The 18,150-nt window shown below is 43.2% G+C and overlaps 1 protein-coding gene across 2 annotated transcripts; it reads left to right on the top strand.

The window, feature by feature from the left end:
* Positions 1 to 2,300: 2,300 nt before the first annotated feature.
* On the top strand, positions 2,301 to 13,663 carry etv5a (ETS variant transcription factor 5a). Of its 2 annotated transcripts, none has more exons than XM_046054508.1 (13): positions 2,301 to 2,445; positions 4,225 to 4,361; positions 4,544 to 4,637; positions 4,733 to 4,780; positions 5,381 to 5,431; positions 7,315 to 7,438; positions 7,569 to 7,865; positions 7,961 to 8,304; positions 9,965 to 10,027; positions 10,444 to 10,512; positions 10,790 to 10,959; positions 11,107 to 11,208; positions 11,551 to 13,663. In XM_046054508.1, the coding sequence occupies exons 2-13, from the start codon at positions 4,314 to 4,316 to the stop codon at positions 11,779 to 11,781; spliced, it is 1,641 nt and encodes a 546-aa protein (XP_045910464.1). In that variant the 5' UTR covers positions 2,301 to 2,445; positions 4,225 to 4,313; the 3' UTR covers positions 11,782 to 13,663. The 2 variants fall into 2 exon arrangements, with proteins under 2 accessions (XP_045910464.1, XP_045910462.1); XM_046054506.1 differs by having other exon boundaries at positions 11,107 to 11,214.
* Positions 13,664 to 18,150: the final 4,487 nt, after the last annotated feature.

Here is an 18,150-nt window from a genome sequence, read left to right as displayed (position 1 = left end):
TTTTGATCTGTATTTTTTAAGCTGTCCTTAATGAGTCTGAAGGTGAAGTGAAGTACTTTACAGCCAACAAGGACAAAAGTCCTTAAAGTGCTCTGAAAATGCTAATTTTGTACATTTGCAATTCAATGTCCTTAACAATTGGGCAAACTCCATACTTAAATAATGTGCCTCTCAACTACAAGATGGACCTTGTAGTGAGATTGTTTTCTCCACTGCTGTTTCCCAAATCAAAAATAAACTTCAAATCTCATACTGTGTGCCTGTCTGTCCAGGGAGGTGGTCGTACATCTACATGAAGGATCATGGTTCAGAGGTTACAAGCGAGGAATTTTTGTGGCATCCTCACCTGGTTTAGTAAGGGATTCTTAGTATTAGGATTAGCCTACATTGCACCCAGGTAGCACTGCTGACCTGGCCGTTATGTCAGTGTCACACTAACCTACAGTAGTAGTCTTTGAGGGAGCAGGAAATATGCAGTTTAAATCACTCCCTGCCTTCACAATGCCCACTGTCACACTCGCAGTCATACAGAAAGAGAGGTATGTACACAAGCAGCATGTCACCCTTTGCATATGGCACATTTATTTAAGGAAGGAGTAAGAACGGCAACACAATGTGCTCATTCTCCACACGCCTCCAAGTGACCACCCACCACATCCGCAGCAACGAAGAGGCGCACCATACAGTGGACCTGCAGGCTGTTGCTTATGAAATTGTCTTACGGAGATATGTCCTCTGCTATTTAATGCTTCACACACATGTACAATTAAATTTGACAGTGGATATTTTAAAGCCCTCTCACCTCCATATTTTTCCAGTGCTATATCTCCAAGTGGAGCTCATATCCTGAAAGACAAGCTGTTTGCCTTTGGCCTTCGACCTCTGGGATAACCACTGTTAGCACTGTATCCTGTGTGTTTGTCTGTTCTTACTATTATTGACGTTTGCATTTTGTAGAGTTTATATGGGGGATCGCTAATTTGGGGACAGAGGTGATAATGACAATGGTTATTTATTTACGACCTCTAACCTTTGGGTTTCAACAGCCGTTCCTCCACACACATAGTTGTGAGCAAACACACACAAGTCTTAACATCTTATTTTCTCTCAATGAATCATGACAGTGAAAACTTAGGTAGGTGTAACTGTTTTGAGTTACAGGCCAAAGCTGTAACATTTAGACTTTGACTGCAGCGCGGTGATGCAGTGGTTAGCGCTGTCGCCTCACAGCAAGGTCGTGTGTTCAAACCCCTGAGTTTGCATGTTCTCCTTGTGTCTGCGTGGGTTCTCTCCGGGTGCTCCGGCTTCCTCCCACCATCCAAAGACATGCAGGCTAGGTTAATTGGTGTCTCCGAAATTGTCCTTAGGTGTGGTTGTGTGGCCCTGTGATGGACTGGCGACCTGGGTGTACCCTGCCTTTCGCCCAAAGTCAGCTGGGATTGGCTCCAGCCCCCCTGCGACCCTGTATGCAGGATAAGCGGTTGATGATGGATGGACTTTATTTATGGTGCCTGGTCAAGCTTTTCTAGTGGGTTGGGTCTTGCATTTAGGGTGACTTGGATTCATGGACAGACTGACTAACCTCATGGTTCATATTGTCTCCCAGTATAAAGGGTGTTGCAAGTTAATTATTTGTTTATAAATAAAGATAAGCAGGTTTTTGTATTAAAACAATGCAAGTAGCCTAATACATGCAGCAGTATTTTAGATGCAGGTGCTATGTAACATTTGTGATTTGAGGTATTTCATTTATGTATTTCCTACAATCTATTCATTTCTATCATTTAATTGAAATAAATTTACTTTTTTATTATCCCCATTAATTCTCCTGGAACACGAATCTGTTGCATTACTACAGTGTTAAAGTTAACTTTAAACACAAGAGTTTGATAATATGTTCAATGAAGTAGTTACAGCGTGTTAAAGCTAACAGCCACAGTTCATCAAATACAGTTGCTCTTACAGTGAAATAATCTATCATTAGAGTCCAGGGAAAAAGCCAGGGTGACACTGGCGTCAGCCTCGGGTTTCGATCTTTAGTATATTTCCACCGCAGCTGGCCCTTTAACAAACGCATCTTGGCATTGATGGTTGAAAAAAATGTGAATGAAATCCAGCCATTCATAAAAATAGGCCACAGCTGCGCTGTGATTGGCCAAACCAAACTTCATGCATAATTCATTAGCTCCGGGGACGCCATTGGCTTCTTGCTTGACGGACAGGGTCGATCAACCAATCAGCTTACGTCTCTGCGTGCCGCTCGAGCCCAGGGGAAAACCAACCGGACCATTAACGAAAAGCTCAGTCAAGTTTTGTGAGTCGAAGGAGGCACATCAGTTTGTCCGTGCGCAGACGACCATACGAATATCGACACATTGTTTTTTTATTTGTGGATATTTCTACCGCATTATTTCGGATATAGAGGACCTATATACATACAACAAGGTAAGCTGCAATATTTATTCCGGTGAGAACTTGCTTTTTGAAGCCCTCTTATGGCTAGATATTTGTTCTAACGCTCTTTTAGACCTACAAACGAGCGCAACGCCATCTTATTTAAAGATATTTACTTTGGCAACCATTTTATATCTGCTCCTTTCTGCATAAAATAGACGCTGTATGTCCGTGGAAGCCCAGCGTCTGTTACGTTTGGTCCGTGGCTTATCTGCGTGGATATTGTCTTTGGCTTAATCAGCGCGGTCAGACGACTGTTTGTGATTTTATGAATGGACGGGCGATTTTTTTCTCTCCCACTGTTTCCTCACGGGTCGAGTTTCACTTCATTGAGAAAAACAAGGGAGGGAATGGGTGGGGGGAAGGGCGGGGAGGAGGAGTGGCGGGGGTGGGGTGGTAGGGGTACGGTAGGGGGTGTCGGGTGATTTTCGTCCCCCCAGCGGCGGCCCCCTATCCTCGGCTGAAGCGCAGAAGTTGTACTGAAAATTAGCAAGTTCCAATAGTGATAAAAGTTGGTCCTAATTGCGCAGTTTCCGAGTTTGACTGTTTACTTTTTAAAATACCCCGATGGCTGTGAAGCTGTTGTGGTAAACTTTGTTTTTAGCGCCTTTGGGCATCTCATTGGGCATTGTAGTTTTCTTCTCTTTCAGTAGATCAATGCTGTAGGTGTTTTTTTTTTTTTTTTTTTTTTAAATAATAAACTAACTTTTTACCCCATATTTAAATAAAAAAAAAAACAGACATTTAAAGCCTCCTCATCTTGCAGATACATTCTCACTGACTGACTTCTTTATTTTAACTACTACCATATGAATATCATGTTAGAGTACAGTCCATAAAATTGTTGGTTGACGCACTATAAGAGCATGTTCCTGTATGAAGGCATGTAAAGTGAGTCCCGGTGTTATGAGTGGTGCTCTGCGCTTGTAATTATTGCCCAGCAGCGATCCTGTGTTCGTCATCCATTAACAGGAGATTGAGGAGTGAGTCATATCACTCTGCTGAGAGAGATGTGAGAGCAGAGGGCAGTGGCTTTGTTTTACTGTTGTTTAAAGGGAGCTAGTGTTTCTAACTTTATTGTATTGTACACAGGGGGAGCAGGGAGTTTGGGTTCTGCTAATTGTTACACCGGTATTGTCACCCAAGAATAGGTTCAAGCCGCTATAAGACACTAATCAGATCTATGACTGGCCCTTTTTTCTATCTTGTTTGGAGGCTTTGCGTTGTAGTGCACGCCACAGACCAGAGAGATTCGCCTTTCTAAGTCTTTTACTCAAGTTCACCAAGCTGATTATACTGGAGAGTAGTTCCTGCAGATGGCCAGTGAGTGTGGCTGCTTATATAACAGTATTACGTGTTTTCCATACTGACTGTGTGTGTTTACGTTGTGCTGCGTCCTCTCACTCGGCATGGCGCGGTTCAAAGAGCTGTTTGTTGGTAAAATAAAGGGCTGCAAGGAGATGGTGGACTTGTTGCAGCATCACAATGTGATACAGAGGACCAAGTTGGGCTGCTGCGTAAATGCTTTACTATATAATTAATCACCTCAAGACAAAAGAAGTGACACAGTAACACTTTTAACACACTCAAACTCTGATTTTAAGTATACTATTGCATTTAACAGTAAGGTCTAACTGTTATTTTGTCCACCTGTATTATAACTAAAATACATTTATATCGCAAAAGAGGATGTTTCTTGTTTGAAATGCATATCTGAGCAGTTTTGTGATCCCTGCTGCATGTTTTCACTTCCAATCATGTGTTTTCCAGTGACCCCACAAAGTGACGCAGGCGCCGTCGCTTTAAAGCGAACACCTCCCCTCCCCCCCAACATTGGTGCCCCCAATCACCTAGATAACATGGACGGATTCTATGACCAGCAAGTCCCATTTATGGTCCCACCCAGTGTAAGTGGACACATGCCAGCGTCACGGATCACATCCTCACACTTTTAACCCATGGCTCCACATTATGGATGGTCCTCCTTGTGGTTGCCGTACATTTATTGTACACTTTATGTCCCATCTCCATTGTGCATCTGGGATGGAAGTGATGGTCTGAAGTTTCTTCATCTTCTCTTTCTCAACAGCACAAGTCTCACGTGGAGGAAGCATCTCACAACAGGCCTCTGAGCGACAGGAAAAGGAAGTTTGTCGACACGGAGCTCGCCCAGGACACAGAAGGTAACATTGCAAATGCGTGTCTTAGATGCCACAACAACATATGCAAACATAGTCATTGTTTTGCAATTAATGCTCAATATCGTTTTGGTTTCCAGAACTCTTCCAAGACCTCAGTCAGCTTCAAGAGATCTGGATTGCTGAAGGTGAGATCTATATTGACTTTTACAATTGTTTTATTTAGTGAAAGTCTGTGCCTACGTGTTCCGCTGCTCTGCCACTGGACCTAGAAAGTCCTGTAGCTATTAAACACTGCAAAATCATTTTAGCAGAATTAAGTTAGATTTGTGTTATACTTCCACTACAACCAGCCACCGGAGAGTGCGTTTTGTACTGTAGTGGAAACATCTCTAATCTCTTAGTCCGGTGTTTCCAAATGGTGAACAGGATGAAATTGGGCAAGTTTTAAGATTAAAGAGTAACTCGATGGGAATGTGAAATACTGCTATTTTTGTGTTCGCAATTAGAGCAAGAAGAGCAAAGTCCTGTTCATGAGAAAGTGCTGACCAAGACCCCCTTTGTCTTCTCTAAAAGTAGTTTTTGTGGCAGTTGCTCACTTTCCTTTTTCTGTTGGATTACGTTGTTACTCTTTTTAAAATGCGTATTAATTTCTGTTGTAATTTTTTTTTCTTTGTGCACACTTTCATGGGCGCTTAACAGTGTCAGTGTTAGGTTGTTGGATATACAGCGGTCAAAAGAGGAATGTGTTTTTCTCACATGTGCGACATTCTCCTGTATTTTTACAGCCCAGGTGCCTGATGACGAACAATTTGTCCCAGATTTCCAGTCGGATAGCTGTGAGTACCTGATTTTTATTGTTCATTTCTGATGATTTTGAGTCTCCTGAACCAATTTGGTATCAGTCAAACCCAGTCGTGATTAGCATGTTTTAGCCCAGCTTGGTTCTTGCCTGATTTGGCCAGAGATTTAAATGGCTGTGGCAATTGAGGCTGAAAATCAAGCAATGTTTTAGCAGCACTGCGTCAGAAATTTTCACCCTTAAAAATTTGCACAGGCTTCTTTTATGCTATGAGGAAATGGCTCTTATTCTATTTGTCCCTGACCGGATGTCCAAGTCACCACTCTTTTATAAAAATGTCTTCATCCTGCCGAGGGCAAACACCATTCTTCGTCTTCAAAACACAGCTCTGGGGAAAGGCTGCTCTCCCCCTCCCTCTCCTCCATTTTGAGTTTAATCAGCCGATTGGCATGGGGCATCACATGAGCCAAGCTCCTAATCTGATTTCACACTTTCCCGCACTCAGGCCCTGCTGCTGAAGTGGGCTAGATTCCAGTGGATAGGGCAGCTTCAGAGCTGCCTGTTTCACTCAGCTCGTGTCCCCAAAACTGTCAGCACCCCATCCCCTAAACTACTCCATACAGGCTTCTGTTTGTCTCTGCACATAGCCTTTAGGCTACAACCCAGGGATATATTTGAATTATGCCCAATGGAGCATTTTATGATCTCCCCCCCTCCCCTCTGTCTTTCTGAGTTTATGTTTTCGTCTGATGCGTAGGAGGTGGAGACAGGGTGTGGTTGCTGCCTGTCTTTGTCAGAGCTGCCTTTTAAATCAAGGTTAATGTGGCACATCGCGCTGCAAACTGACCACCAGCGTGTAGTGCTGTAACATATTACTGAGGTTGATGCATTGACATGTATGTATTTTTATAGAGGGACCCCATCCAAGGTTGGGTGCATAAGTTGGTGTTTACCTTATGTAGTCAGCTCACTGTAAAGTACTGTTGTGGTGTAGTCCTTGACCTTGTACTGTGTGTGTGTGTGTGTGTGTGATACAGAGAAGTGAGTTTTGCAGTTAGCTTCTGTTGCTAGGCTGCAGGCAATTCTCTCACAAGTTGCCTATTCACCAAAACCAGATTTTCTGATATGAGCTACAGTAAGTAGAACATCACATGGTGTGAACCACCGTTTCACTGACCCAGACCTGAACTATGTATCATTTTGCTCTGAGGTGGAGAAGCCCTCTCAGTGAGATGGTACAGGAGAGGAGTTTGCATGTTGGGTGCTTGTTTGTTAATCCACCCTCTCTCCCCATTATTTACTTTTCTCTGTGTGAGGAGTCTCACTCGAGCCATTAGGTTTCACAGTGCACACGAGGGGAGCTCACGTGCCCATTGTGAGCTCTGCTTAGGTCCATCAGCACCATGGGTGATTTATTTGGCTCGCGCTCCTCTGTACCCAGGGATCTAGTTTCTGCCTGGCTATTATGTGGCGCCCCGGAAACTGCAGCCGATACGAAGAGAGCTGCAGCTAGTGTCTAATGGTTACAGCACGGGAGAAGAAAATCATTCAACGCCATTAGATTACAGCCACACTGATTCATGGGTATTGGCATTGGCCTGCTCTAATGGGAATCAGATGAGAAGTTTGATGGCTTTTGTGTGTTTACTGCAGTTAGTATCATGCTACCTAGCAGTGGTGGATAGATGCTTGTTTTCAGAGCCCAGAGTCGACCGTCATTAGGGCAGATGATAAATTGCTGCTAAGTGGCTCTGTCATTTGAGGGAATACAGAGATGTTGTCCATACATCCATTTATCCATCACTTCCAAATGTGGTTAAGATAACTGCTGCACTTCTGTTTATGGCTTCAATTAGGTGATCTAGAGTTTATCCAGTGCACTCAATTGTGTTGTTTCTCTGAATGTCTCCTCCTATCTAGTGATGTTTCATGGCCCGCCACCAGCCAAGATCAAACGAGAGCTGACTCCCTCCAAAGAGCTTTCTCCCTGCCGCCAGGACAGGAGTCCCATGCCCTACGGAGAGAAGTGCCTTTACAGCTACAGGTATGTGGTGTCTAATTACATTTGTAGAAGTCTACCAAGCGCATGCCAGCAGCTGCTGGAAAGTGTATTGATTATCCCTCTCAGATTAAAGGGTTGTCTGAATGTGTGTGCCCCATCTCTTCATCCACAGTGCCTGTGACAGGAAGCCCACTCCTGCGTTCAAGCCATTAACTCCCCCCTCGACACCAGTCTCTCCTTGTGGCCCCACCAGCACACCAGGAACGCACCCACTGAGTGAGCAGACCCCCCCTCCTCACCCGCATGTAGCCACTCCTATCCCAGGGCAGCGTCCAGTGCACGTGCAGCAGCCTGTAACAGCAAGCGCAGGCTCTCCCAGCCAGCAAGCACTCCACAGCCACAGCCCACCCTTTGCCGTGCCCTGCGCACCCGTCAGCCAGGATGCCAACAACTTCACACCTGAGCACAGGTGAGCACTCAGTTTCATCTCTATCCGGGTATGAGACTTGCTCAGTGTCTTTGCAAGTAGTGTTTCTGAAAAGAGACTTTCCCCTCCATCTTTAGGTTCCAGAGGCAGATGTCAGAGCCATGTCTACCTTTTCCCCCATCAGAGAGTCAAGGGCGCCCCCATTTCTTGCCCCAGGCTCCCAGCAGCAGCAGCAGCAGCAGCAACAATAACAACAACAATCTGCCACGCGATAGCCGGCCACCGTACCACCGGCAGATGTCAGAGCCATTGGTAGCTGTGCCTACCCAGGGTTTCAAGCAAGAGCTCATCGACCCACGATACACTGAGCAGGGCGTCCCCACTATGGGCCCCCCTGGTCCACCTCCGGGACCTCCACGTCAGGCTGCTTTCCACCCTATGGCCATCAAACAGGAGCCTCGTGACTTCTGCTTTGATTCTGGTGAGTGAAAGGGTAGTTGTTTACAAAATGTTCAGAAGAGTCGATTACCTCTCTAGGAATCCCTGTCGAGCTTTCTGCACAGCTATTTCTCTGCACTTGCTCAGCGAGAAAGTCCATGGCTAGCTGTTTGACAATAATTGTCTAGGGCTGTGTGCAAGTAGAGCAGGCGGAGGGTGAGGAATGTGCCTGGCCATGTTTGTTCTGGGCACTAACGCATGACTGTGAGTTTTAGCATGCAGCAGAGTCCTGGGCACAGGTGCTCATTTCACACACATCTACTTTCTCAAAGCCTAATCTGCATCATTCCTCCAGAGTCATGCAAGGAAAGTAAGTGGGTCTATTAGCTCAGCCTAAGCCTCCAAGGGCACAAAGTAAATGGGTCGTCCAGCCAGGTGCAGAGAACCTTTTCTCTGAGCCTACCTGGAATAGATCTAGGCCAGTGCCCTCAGGACTTAGTGACCTGCAGCACAGCAAGTTGATTGTAAGAGCCTGGAAATTCTCATCTTTACAGAATACACAAGGGGACAAATGGTGCCTTTCCTCCCCTCTCTTCTCCAAAAAGCCTTGTCAAATAGCCATGGCAGAGATGCTGTTTACTCACATGGTTTAAATCAAACAAGCCAGAGCAACTGGTGCATTGTTTGATCCCAACGCCCACACACCCAGCTGTTGTCCCCGCTCAGTTGCATTAACATCCTCTTTTCCTGAAACTTCTTTTGCTCACTCACTCTCATATACTCTCATTCCTTTTCTGCCTGGTGGGTGACCGGCTGGCTGGGCAGTGATGTAATGACAAATCCTCTTAGCTTCTTATGGCCTTTAAATACCTACGTCACAGAGGCCTAGCATCTCTACATGGATGGGAGACGCATTGTTACCTCCCATTGGTGGTCTACAAACAGTGACAAAACCATTTAGATTTAAAGCCACAATTTGAATCCATGTATTATGAGCATTTGACGTACGAGTTTTTAACTTTTTATTCCCTCTATTCGCTTCCTCTATATAATGATAAGACTTAACTATAACAATTACTTCCTGCAGACTCTTTAAGTGAGGACAAGAAGAGACAGACTTAAGGAAACACTTGAACAAGGTTCATCTCTGGTTGTCTTATCAGTAGACAGGAAACAGAATAATGGGTGTGGGTGGAGAAGGAGATGGTTGGTACGCATCGCAGAGTCACTGCGAACGGAAGACAGGCCTTGACCCCTCAGGGGGGAGGACTGGCGTAACTTGATTGTCATTGAGATTTAAAACAGGAGCCATGGTGCTAATCTAATTTACAGGCTTGGTGGACATGCGAGGGGATGTAGTGTGCAGTGCAGAGTACTCTGATCTGGGCTTGAGTCCACTACTGTGTGTGTGTGTGTGTGTGTTTTTCAGCCCAGCTGTTGAAGCTGCTGATGAACTTGGCCAGAAAGCAGCCACCATGTGTTTTGGCCTTTTTAATAGCTGTACTGTATATTTATCAACATAGCTTTGACTGAATATCTTCTCCATAAACATAAAATAAAACAAACCAAACACACTGCAGATAAATATCGAAACCATGTATCTTTGTACACAGGGATCCAAATATATCTGCCAGCTGCACATTTGATATGACAGTGAGGATGTTTCTGGTCTAAAATTAAACACCCATCTTCTTTGTTTACAGAAGTGCCTAACTGTCAGTCATCGTTTGGGAGAGCGGGAAGCTTCTACCAAAATAACCATGAAAGTAAGTTCAGTTTATTGTCTGCTTTTGTCTTTTTATGTCTCAGATGTTTGAAGTATTTCATTAGTTAGGTGCAATCTCTGTGACCCTGAGCCTCGAGACTTATCGAGCTGCTGAAACTTCAGCATTGGGGATGGCTGGTATAGCAGTCAGCAGCACTGAAATGACAGCCCAAGGGGAAGTGAATCTATGAATGAGTCCTGTGTAGCTGCTCCACACATACAGTTTTGTGTGGAGCATCAGCAGCTGGCAGACGCTCCGCACAATACAAGCTTCCACTCTTGGGAAGCGGCCCAACTATATTGCTTTGCATGCAGTTTGGATCTCTGGTTTGCTCACTGGCCTTCATGTCCCACGCTCTATCTGCTATTACACCTTCATCCTAGTAAGGTTGCATTTCTTTCTATTTTCCATTTCAGGCTTCTCCTTTGACAGAGATCCTCAGCTGTACTTTGATGATACCTGTGTGGTCCCTGAAAGATTAGAAGGTGAGACTGATAAAACAATAATGGAAATTGTAAATATAAAACCTAGATATTGTATGCCCATAAAGTGCGATACTGTGGGCATTTTCTGTCCAGTTCTGACTGCTCATGGTGCATAATGTGCAGCAAGTCCACTTCACAGTCACCATCTGGCAGGAATGTCTCACCACACTGTGGCAATGGTGGAGGACAGTGCTGACTGACTTTTCTTTTTCTTCCCCCTTCTGCCTCTTTTTATTTCTCTATACTCTCTTCTATTTCCCTCTTCTTCCACTACCAGGGAAAGTAAAACAAGAACCCTCTGTGTATCGTGACGGACCTCCCTACCAACGCCGTGGCTCCCTGCAGCTCTGGCAGTTTCTGGTCACTTTACTGGATGATCCGGCCAATGGCCACTTCATAGCTTGGACTGGTCGTGGCATGGAATTCAAGCTCATTGAGCCTGAGGAGGTCAGTCCCCACTGCACTGGACTTATGTCTTCTGTCTAGTTCTTCACCTCCTACTTCAAGTCTGTTATCATGTTGATCTAATAAACTACATCAGTTCTCTATAGCTAATAGCAATTCTTTGTGTGTGTGTATCTTACTTTGCTTCAGGTGGCTCGTCGCTGGGGCATCCAGAAGAACAGACCAGCCATGAACTATGACAAACTGAGCCGCTCACTGCGTTACTACTACGAGAAGGGCATCATGCAGAAGGTAAAGGCACGTTCACTCTTTTCTTGTCTCTTCCTTCACCATCTTCCCTCAGCAACTTTGTGCTGCACGGGGGCTAAAATAGTCTAGATAGTGATATTTGATTACAGACATGGGGGGGGGGGGGTCGCAAATGTAGACTTATCAGTCACAGTGAATATTAGCCTGCTAGGCCACATCTCTTCTTCTACGAAAAAAATTATGTATGGGTGAATCAGTCAGGGCTGAATTTCCCCAGGAAATTAGACATTTACAAATGTGATGCTATGTATGTATTAAAAATACACAAGAAGTATTTATCAGTTTCATATGTGAGTTAAATATGTATTTTCTTTTGTTTCTCAGGTGGCTGGGGAGAGGTATGTGTACAAGTTTGTGTGTGATCCCGAGGCTCTCTTCTCCATGGCCTTCCCCGACAACCAGAGGCCCAACCTGAAGGTCGACCCGGACAGCCTGCCAGGGCTGGACGAGGACACTGTGCCCCTCACCCACTATGACGAAACTGCGCCATACCTGCTGGATGCCGGCGAGCAGTGTGTGGCAGGCCTGCCCTTCCCAGACGGCTACGGCTACTAACAAGCAGGGGGGATCCTGACACACAACATACATGTACACGCAAACACTCCCAAAGTCTCTTGACACCCACTCTTATAATCCAGAGCTGGAACTACTGAGCTGCTTGGAAGGAAAGCCTCGCGCTCTGCTCCTTCATGGTTCCCTCTTCTGCTCCCTGGAAAACCTTCATAAAACTCTGTAAGCTCCCAGGCTAAGAATGAATGAGGGGAAAAACCTGCGACAGCTCGTCTACTGCGACCTCATAGAGAGTGAGAGAAAGAGAGAGAGAAAGGGGTTGTGAAACCAGTGAGTGTGAGCTGGACTTGGTTGCTCTGCCCACCTTACAAGCTTCCTAAAAGTAAGGCAAGGGACTGCTGTTGCTGAGGAGACCAAACGAAGGAAGGCCCCACGCTGCCGACTTTAAAAAGAACTGACAGATGCCCCTTTGTACAAGACTGCAAGAGTTGTTACATTTTGATTTTGTGACAATCTGCTTTTCTTAAACAATTGAATAACCAACAGAGTAAATCGTTCAAAATCAAATGAGATATTCTAAATGCAGCACTATTCTTTAGTTGCCTTTTTGGGTCCCCTTCCCCCATTTTCATGTCACCACATCTGAACTACAAGATCCGTAAAAGGGCTTTAATTTGCAAAAACGGATTGACAAAAAACTAAACACAACATATTTTAAACCCACAAATCAGTTTGTTTTTTGTAGATAGGACTACACCTTTTTTTTTAAATATGCCAGCTGTTCTTCTACAATTTTGTTGAAACTTTAGAGACCCAGAACTCTCAGGTTTCTGGGGCGTTGCTGTATTTCAGGTTAGTTGGTTGGGCTGCTCTCTTGTGTAAATGTTACGTTCTTTAATCGTTCTGCCCGTGTAAGAGATTGTATCTGCTTCCCTTTAGAGACTGCACCCCATGGTAGGAGCCCACAGTCTATACAGTACACTCCTCTCATGTCTGTCCATCACTGCTGGGTCCTTTTTATTGCTCAAGTTCAGAGATGATTAGCACTCCATCTCCTCCATTTCAAAAGGGATACATAACACGTACATATTTTCCCAGAGGCGTTGATAACTCATAAAAGCCTAAGAAGTTATTATGTATGATAAATTGTCACATTGCTCATTTTTTTTTTTTTTGTATTTCTGTCCAGGTGCTTAATATTTCCTTGGCAGTGTACTAGTTCCTCTGATGCACCAGTATGGCAGGAGCATCAGGGCATTGCATGCAAAAAAAAACAAAAAAAAAAAACAAAGGGTGACTTTTTGATACCTTCTTTTGGACACCTCTCTGCCAATCACAAGTTGTCAACAGAAGACTTCTGCTTCTCTTTGCATGGTGTCAAGTCAAGACTGTGTCCACTAACATATCGCTTTACTGTCTTTGGACAAAGAAGATATTTGTGATATTCTCTGCATTTTGTTAATGTTCATTATCTGTGTTTCTGAATGGGGGCAAAGACAAACATATATAAAGTATATATTTTTGCTATAAGGCTGCATTTGTTTTGATTTAATGTATAAGCTGTATAGTTCTGCCTCTATTAGACATGTCCCTTTTTAAAAAAACAATCTCAATCCTTACGATGCTACTACTGCAGACTGTTTCTTTAAGAGGCCTCTGTATTGGGTTGGAGAATGGCTGAGAAGATGTTATTATCTTGCCTGTAAAGTGTGTCAGTGAGTGTGTTTGTGTGTGTGTGTGTGTTTAAAGGCCAGAGTTCCAGCAAAGGCCACAATGAAGATACACATTATATCATGGGATCCACCCCAGGCATGGGGATTGTCTGCACTTGTATAGGCTTCGGTCCCCTCCCCTCACAACGTGTTTCTTACACTGCTGAGTTTATGATAATCTGTACTGGGTACAATAAACGGTCCTTTATGCTTCACTGCCTGCAGTCCTGGTGTGTTTCATCATTTTCTCTGCGCTTGTCAGCTGACTGGCTGCTGTGCTTGACCTGGCTGACTTCTGAGTCACATGCTTGTCCTAACGCTTTCAGATACGTTTCTGGGTAAATGATTACTCCCTTTTAACCTGGGAGCAAATTTGTTTGAGCAACGTCTGGTTAGTCGTGTACAAGAAGAAACACTCATTCGATATGTTCTCTTAATGCCGTAATTGGTGCTTAAGCTCATTTAAGTGAGCATTTTGGCAGTCTATGTATTTCTTTGATTAATCCACATGATGACAATGTTTAATTTCCATTAGGCTGTTTCTGAAGCCACGGGTTTTGAAATTAAAACCACATTGTGTTCAGTACTTTTGTTTGCTGTCAACATACCAGAGCGTAAGAGAACAAGAAAAGCTCTATTGACTCTTTTAATATTTATGGATTAGTCACACTGTAATGCTCTCGTGGTTGAGTGTGATTCACCAGTAAATAATTCACAATTTGATGCTGTAAACGGTGAGCTCCAAAAGTATATTGCACATACTTCTTTGAGTGTGTACAATGATTCATGAGTATCATAGAAGAGAAGTATTAGACTTGTCTAAGAACACGGAGCAAGCCATAAATATCAAAATATCCAGTACATGCTCTTCCATACACTAACGAGGTTAAAGTGTAGTCTTCAAGTCGGGATAACACCAGGATAAATTGCAGATATAAAACGTCACCAATGAACTCTATTTGACATTCACGCATTACATGCCTAGAGTAACATCTTTTACAGTAATAGACTGATATTAAACCAAATAACAAATAATTTTGGGGTGGCATATGTTGATATTTGATGTAATATTAATCAAAAGACCCAGGTTGACTGTGAGACTTGATTCATCGTTGCTGTGTTTAGGGTCTGAAGGTTGGTCCTGCCACATTATCCAATCTTAGGGCCATGTGTCAAAATATAGTTTTACAATTAATGCAGTTAAACGACGCACACTGCTAAATTAATATTATCACTAAATTTGTGTTATGACAACAAAGCAGTCCTGAGGCTACACAATATCCCATGAGAATACCTCTCTGTACAATATTGCACAGAGAGGGGATGAAACAGGTAGCAGGTAGTTGTATCCTTGTCGACTGTAATGGGGACTGAACATTTCTGCATGCCTATGTCCTGACATTGCCCTATTTACCCTACACATTTAAAATAAATAAATGTGTACATCTGTGGGTAATTATGAAGACATTAGTGGAAGAAGTATTTTGACCCTTTTCCACACTAGAAAAATACTCACATGCAAGTAAAAGTCCTGCAGTCAAAGTTTTACTGAAGTAAAACTGCAGAAGTATTAGCAGAATGTACATAAAGTTTCAAATATAAAAGTACTCAGAATGCTAAACCCCCTGCCATTGTTACATTATTATTTTATTGGATCAATATTATTTAAGTGGTTCTTAAATTCTGTGGTTTGAAAAAGGAGTAGCTAATTCTAAAAGCTTCATAAAGCGTTGGGAAGTTCTTTAATCGATAACAAAGCATCACATTTTATAAACTAATAATATATTTTGTGTCTTGTATCTCAAGATACTCTGAAAAGAAGTGAAATAAATGTAGTGGAGTGAAATGTAGGATACTTTCATATGCTATAAAGTAGCATAAAATGGAAGTAACTCAAAATCACACTTGGATCTGTTTAGCTCATGTAGCCACAGAGTGTTGTTTGAACTGATCGTGTGTGTCTGATGTTTCACAACTATCTTGTGACGTTTGTTTAATTTTAACAACTCAGCGAAGATTTCCCAGTGCCTGAAATGCATCCCCGAGGCATGTGTAGTCCTTCTTAACAGTGCCTGTCTTGTCAAATTTGCCATGAACTAGAATACTTAGCATGATGGTATCTGCTATGAGATAAAACTGTGAAGCTTTAGACTCAGACTTTGTTTTGATGGCCAGCAGCACTCTGCCTTGTGTTGAGTCAGAGCCTTATTAAACCACAGAGTGTAAAAGCCAAGCTCTGGTCTCCAGTAACACAGCCTGGCAGGCAACTTTCCATTGATTGAGAGAGCAGAGTGCCTTTGAATGCTGTGAAAGACCTTTTAGTGTGCTCATGGGAGTTGCCCTACCCTGATACTGCTGTATATGTGTGAGTACAGTAGCTGCCAGCACTTACAACAGATGTTTTTTTGAAACTCCTGGCCGCCGAGCCGCTTTCCTTTCTTTGAAAGCAGTTGGTGGAGGTGTACGGGTGGCCTGGAACATGATTTATTTATAAAAGTCCACTTCAGATTGATTTCTATGAAGAGTGGCGATACTGTCAACCATGCTTGTTTCCACAGCTCTGTCACTGCAACAGTGTGGCAGAAATTAACACTGCCTATATAACACTTCTGAAATCATTCACATTCGTCTCCTGATTAATAAGCAACAGTAAAAATGCATATTATTCAAGAAAATCAATATTCACACCGTAGGTGCGAATTCTCAAAAAGACACCCACAGTCCTCTTCAGTCAGATTCAGATGGAACAATGCATCACTGTTAAAAAACAAAATACACCTTGAGGCGGTTTTGAGCAACAAAGTTGATTCTTGACCATGGAAACAGTAGTTTGAACAAAAAAAAAGTCCACTTACTTGCTTTTTCAACTTTAGGTTTGCTTACTTGCTTTTTCCATAGTTATTGTCATATTTCCAGTATCTCTGTATTGTCACACACCCACAAATCATTGTTTGTTGCATCTACAGAGTCCACAGCCATGCTAACGGTTCTGTGAGGCTGTACCAAGGGTACTTTGAGCTACATGCTAACATCAGCATATAATAACATGCTCACAATGACAATGTACATGGTGATGTTTAGCTGGTATAATGTTAACCATGCTGACCATGTTAGTTTAGCATAGTTTAGGTGGCATCCAAGCATTAGCTAATAAGGACTAAACCCAAAGTACAGGTGAAGGTAATAGGAATGTCATGAGGTCAAGTATTGGACACCTTCAAATATTGACCAAATGGCGGCGCAAGATGGATTGTTCTGATTTGTTCTGTGGGGAGCATGAATGTTTGTACCAAATTTCACGGCAAGCTATCAATTAGTTGTCACACCATTTCAATCAAAACCATAAATGTCCACCTCGTGATGGAGAGGAAAAGTCAGTTCATTTTCACAGCACAAAAATATTCGTCTCTTGCTTTCCTTCCCCCCAAAAGAAACCTTCTATCCAGTCAAGATAAGGCCATGAGCCCTATACAATGATCCTGATCCATTTAACAGGAGCTTGAGGCTTTGGAAATATCCCATCACCTTGGAAAAGCTCCATCACCAATACAAAAGGCCTCCTGCTTGTCCAGTGCCACTTATTAACCTGCCAAAGGATAACAATAAGGTGTGGACAGAATGTATACCTGTTGGAGACATGATTTAGGGCTCCGCACATATGAAACAATCAAGGTTGTATCATAAACATCACACTAAATCAATACATATACTATTACAGAGTGCTTGATTCTTGACACTGGGCTTGAGCAGGGAGAAAAGTGGACATACCAACTGGGTAGTCCTTCAGCATACATTATGCCACATGACCACTGGCTGCTTCCAAGTAAATTATTGATCCAGATACAAGAAAAGGCAAGGCTCAAAGCATATATGTGGTTTCAGCTTTGAATCTTGACATGGCAGGCACACAGTGTGTCAACACACACACACACACACACACACAAACACAAAGCCTCCATCAACTGTAGTTTGAGAGAGTGAACCACCCTGTTCTGGCTCGCTACGACTACTGAGAAATATGGGTCATGCTGCCAGGAAAGGGAACAGTACAAATCTTTCACATTATTTGGCCAACAAGCTGTGTTCACACAATGCTAATTACCATGGTGAGACCTTGCTCCTCTGTTACATAACTGATTTCTCACAACCATGCACACAAACACACACCACCCACAAGTCACTATTTATTTCAGATTTTAGTGAAAGCTCATATTTATTTTTACATTTAACGTGGCTGCCCTCTAGTGGACGCATACCTGTCTTACTAGAAAATGAGTACTAGGATATCTTGCATACAGGACAGTAATATACATACACAGCCTACAAAATGTAAGTAAAGAACACATGAGTTTGGGTTAGGAAGTTTTGGCCAGGTCCAATGAGAAATTACAGTCCAGAAATGCTTTTCTCACTCTAACATATGCATGTTTAAAAAGCCCAAAATGTGTTTGCACTCTTTCTTGTTAACTCCATGATAACTGGGCTACTCCATCTGCTGAGTAGGATTGTGTGATATGACATACTATACACTATATAACAGCCACTTAATGAGTCTTATGGTGAGATTGCTTTGTTAACGTCTGTTTGCAGGGTTAAAAATGAGCTTTCAAAGTCACCTTTTGTTCACCTTTATGTGTTTTGTGCTGCACCTCCAGCCAGTGCTGTCAGATGGCTGCGTGATCCTTTTCTTTGGATTTTCAGC

Source organism: Micropterus dolomieu, linkage group LG07, assembly GCF_021292245.1.
Source record: "Micropterus dolomieu isolate WLL.071019.BEF.003 ecotype Adirondacks linkage group LG07, ASM2129224v1, whole genome shotgun sequence".
NCBI lineage: Eukaryota > Metazoa > Chordata > Actinopteri > Centrarchiformes > Centrarchidae > Micropterus > Micropterus dolomieu.
This window is presented reverse-complemented; position numbering and strand designations above follow the sequence as displayed.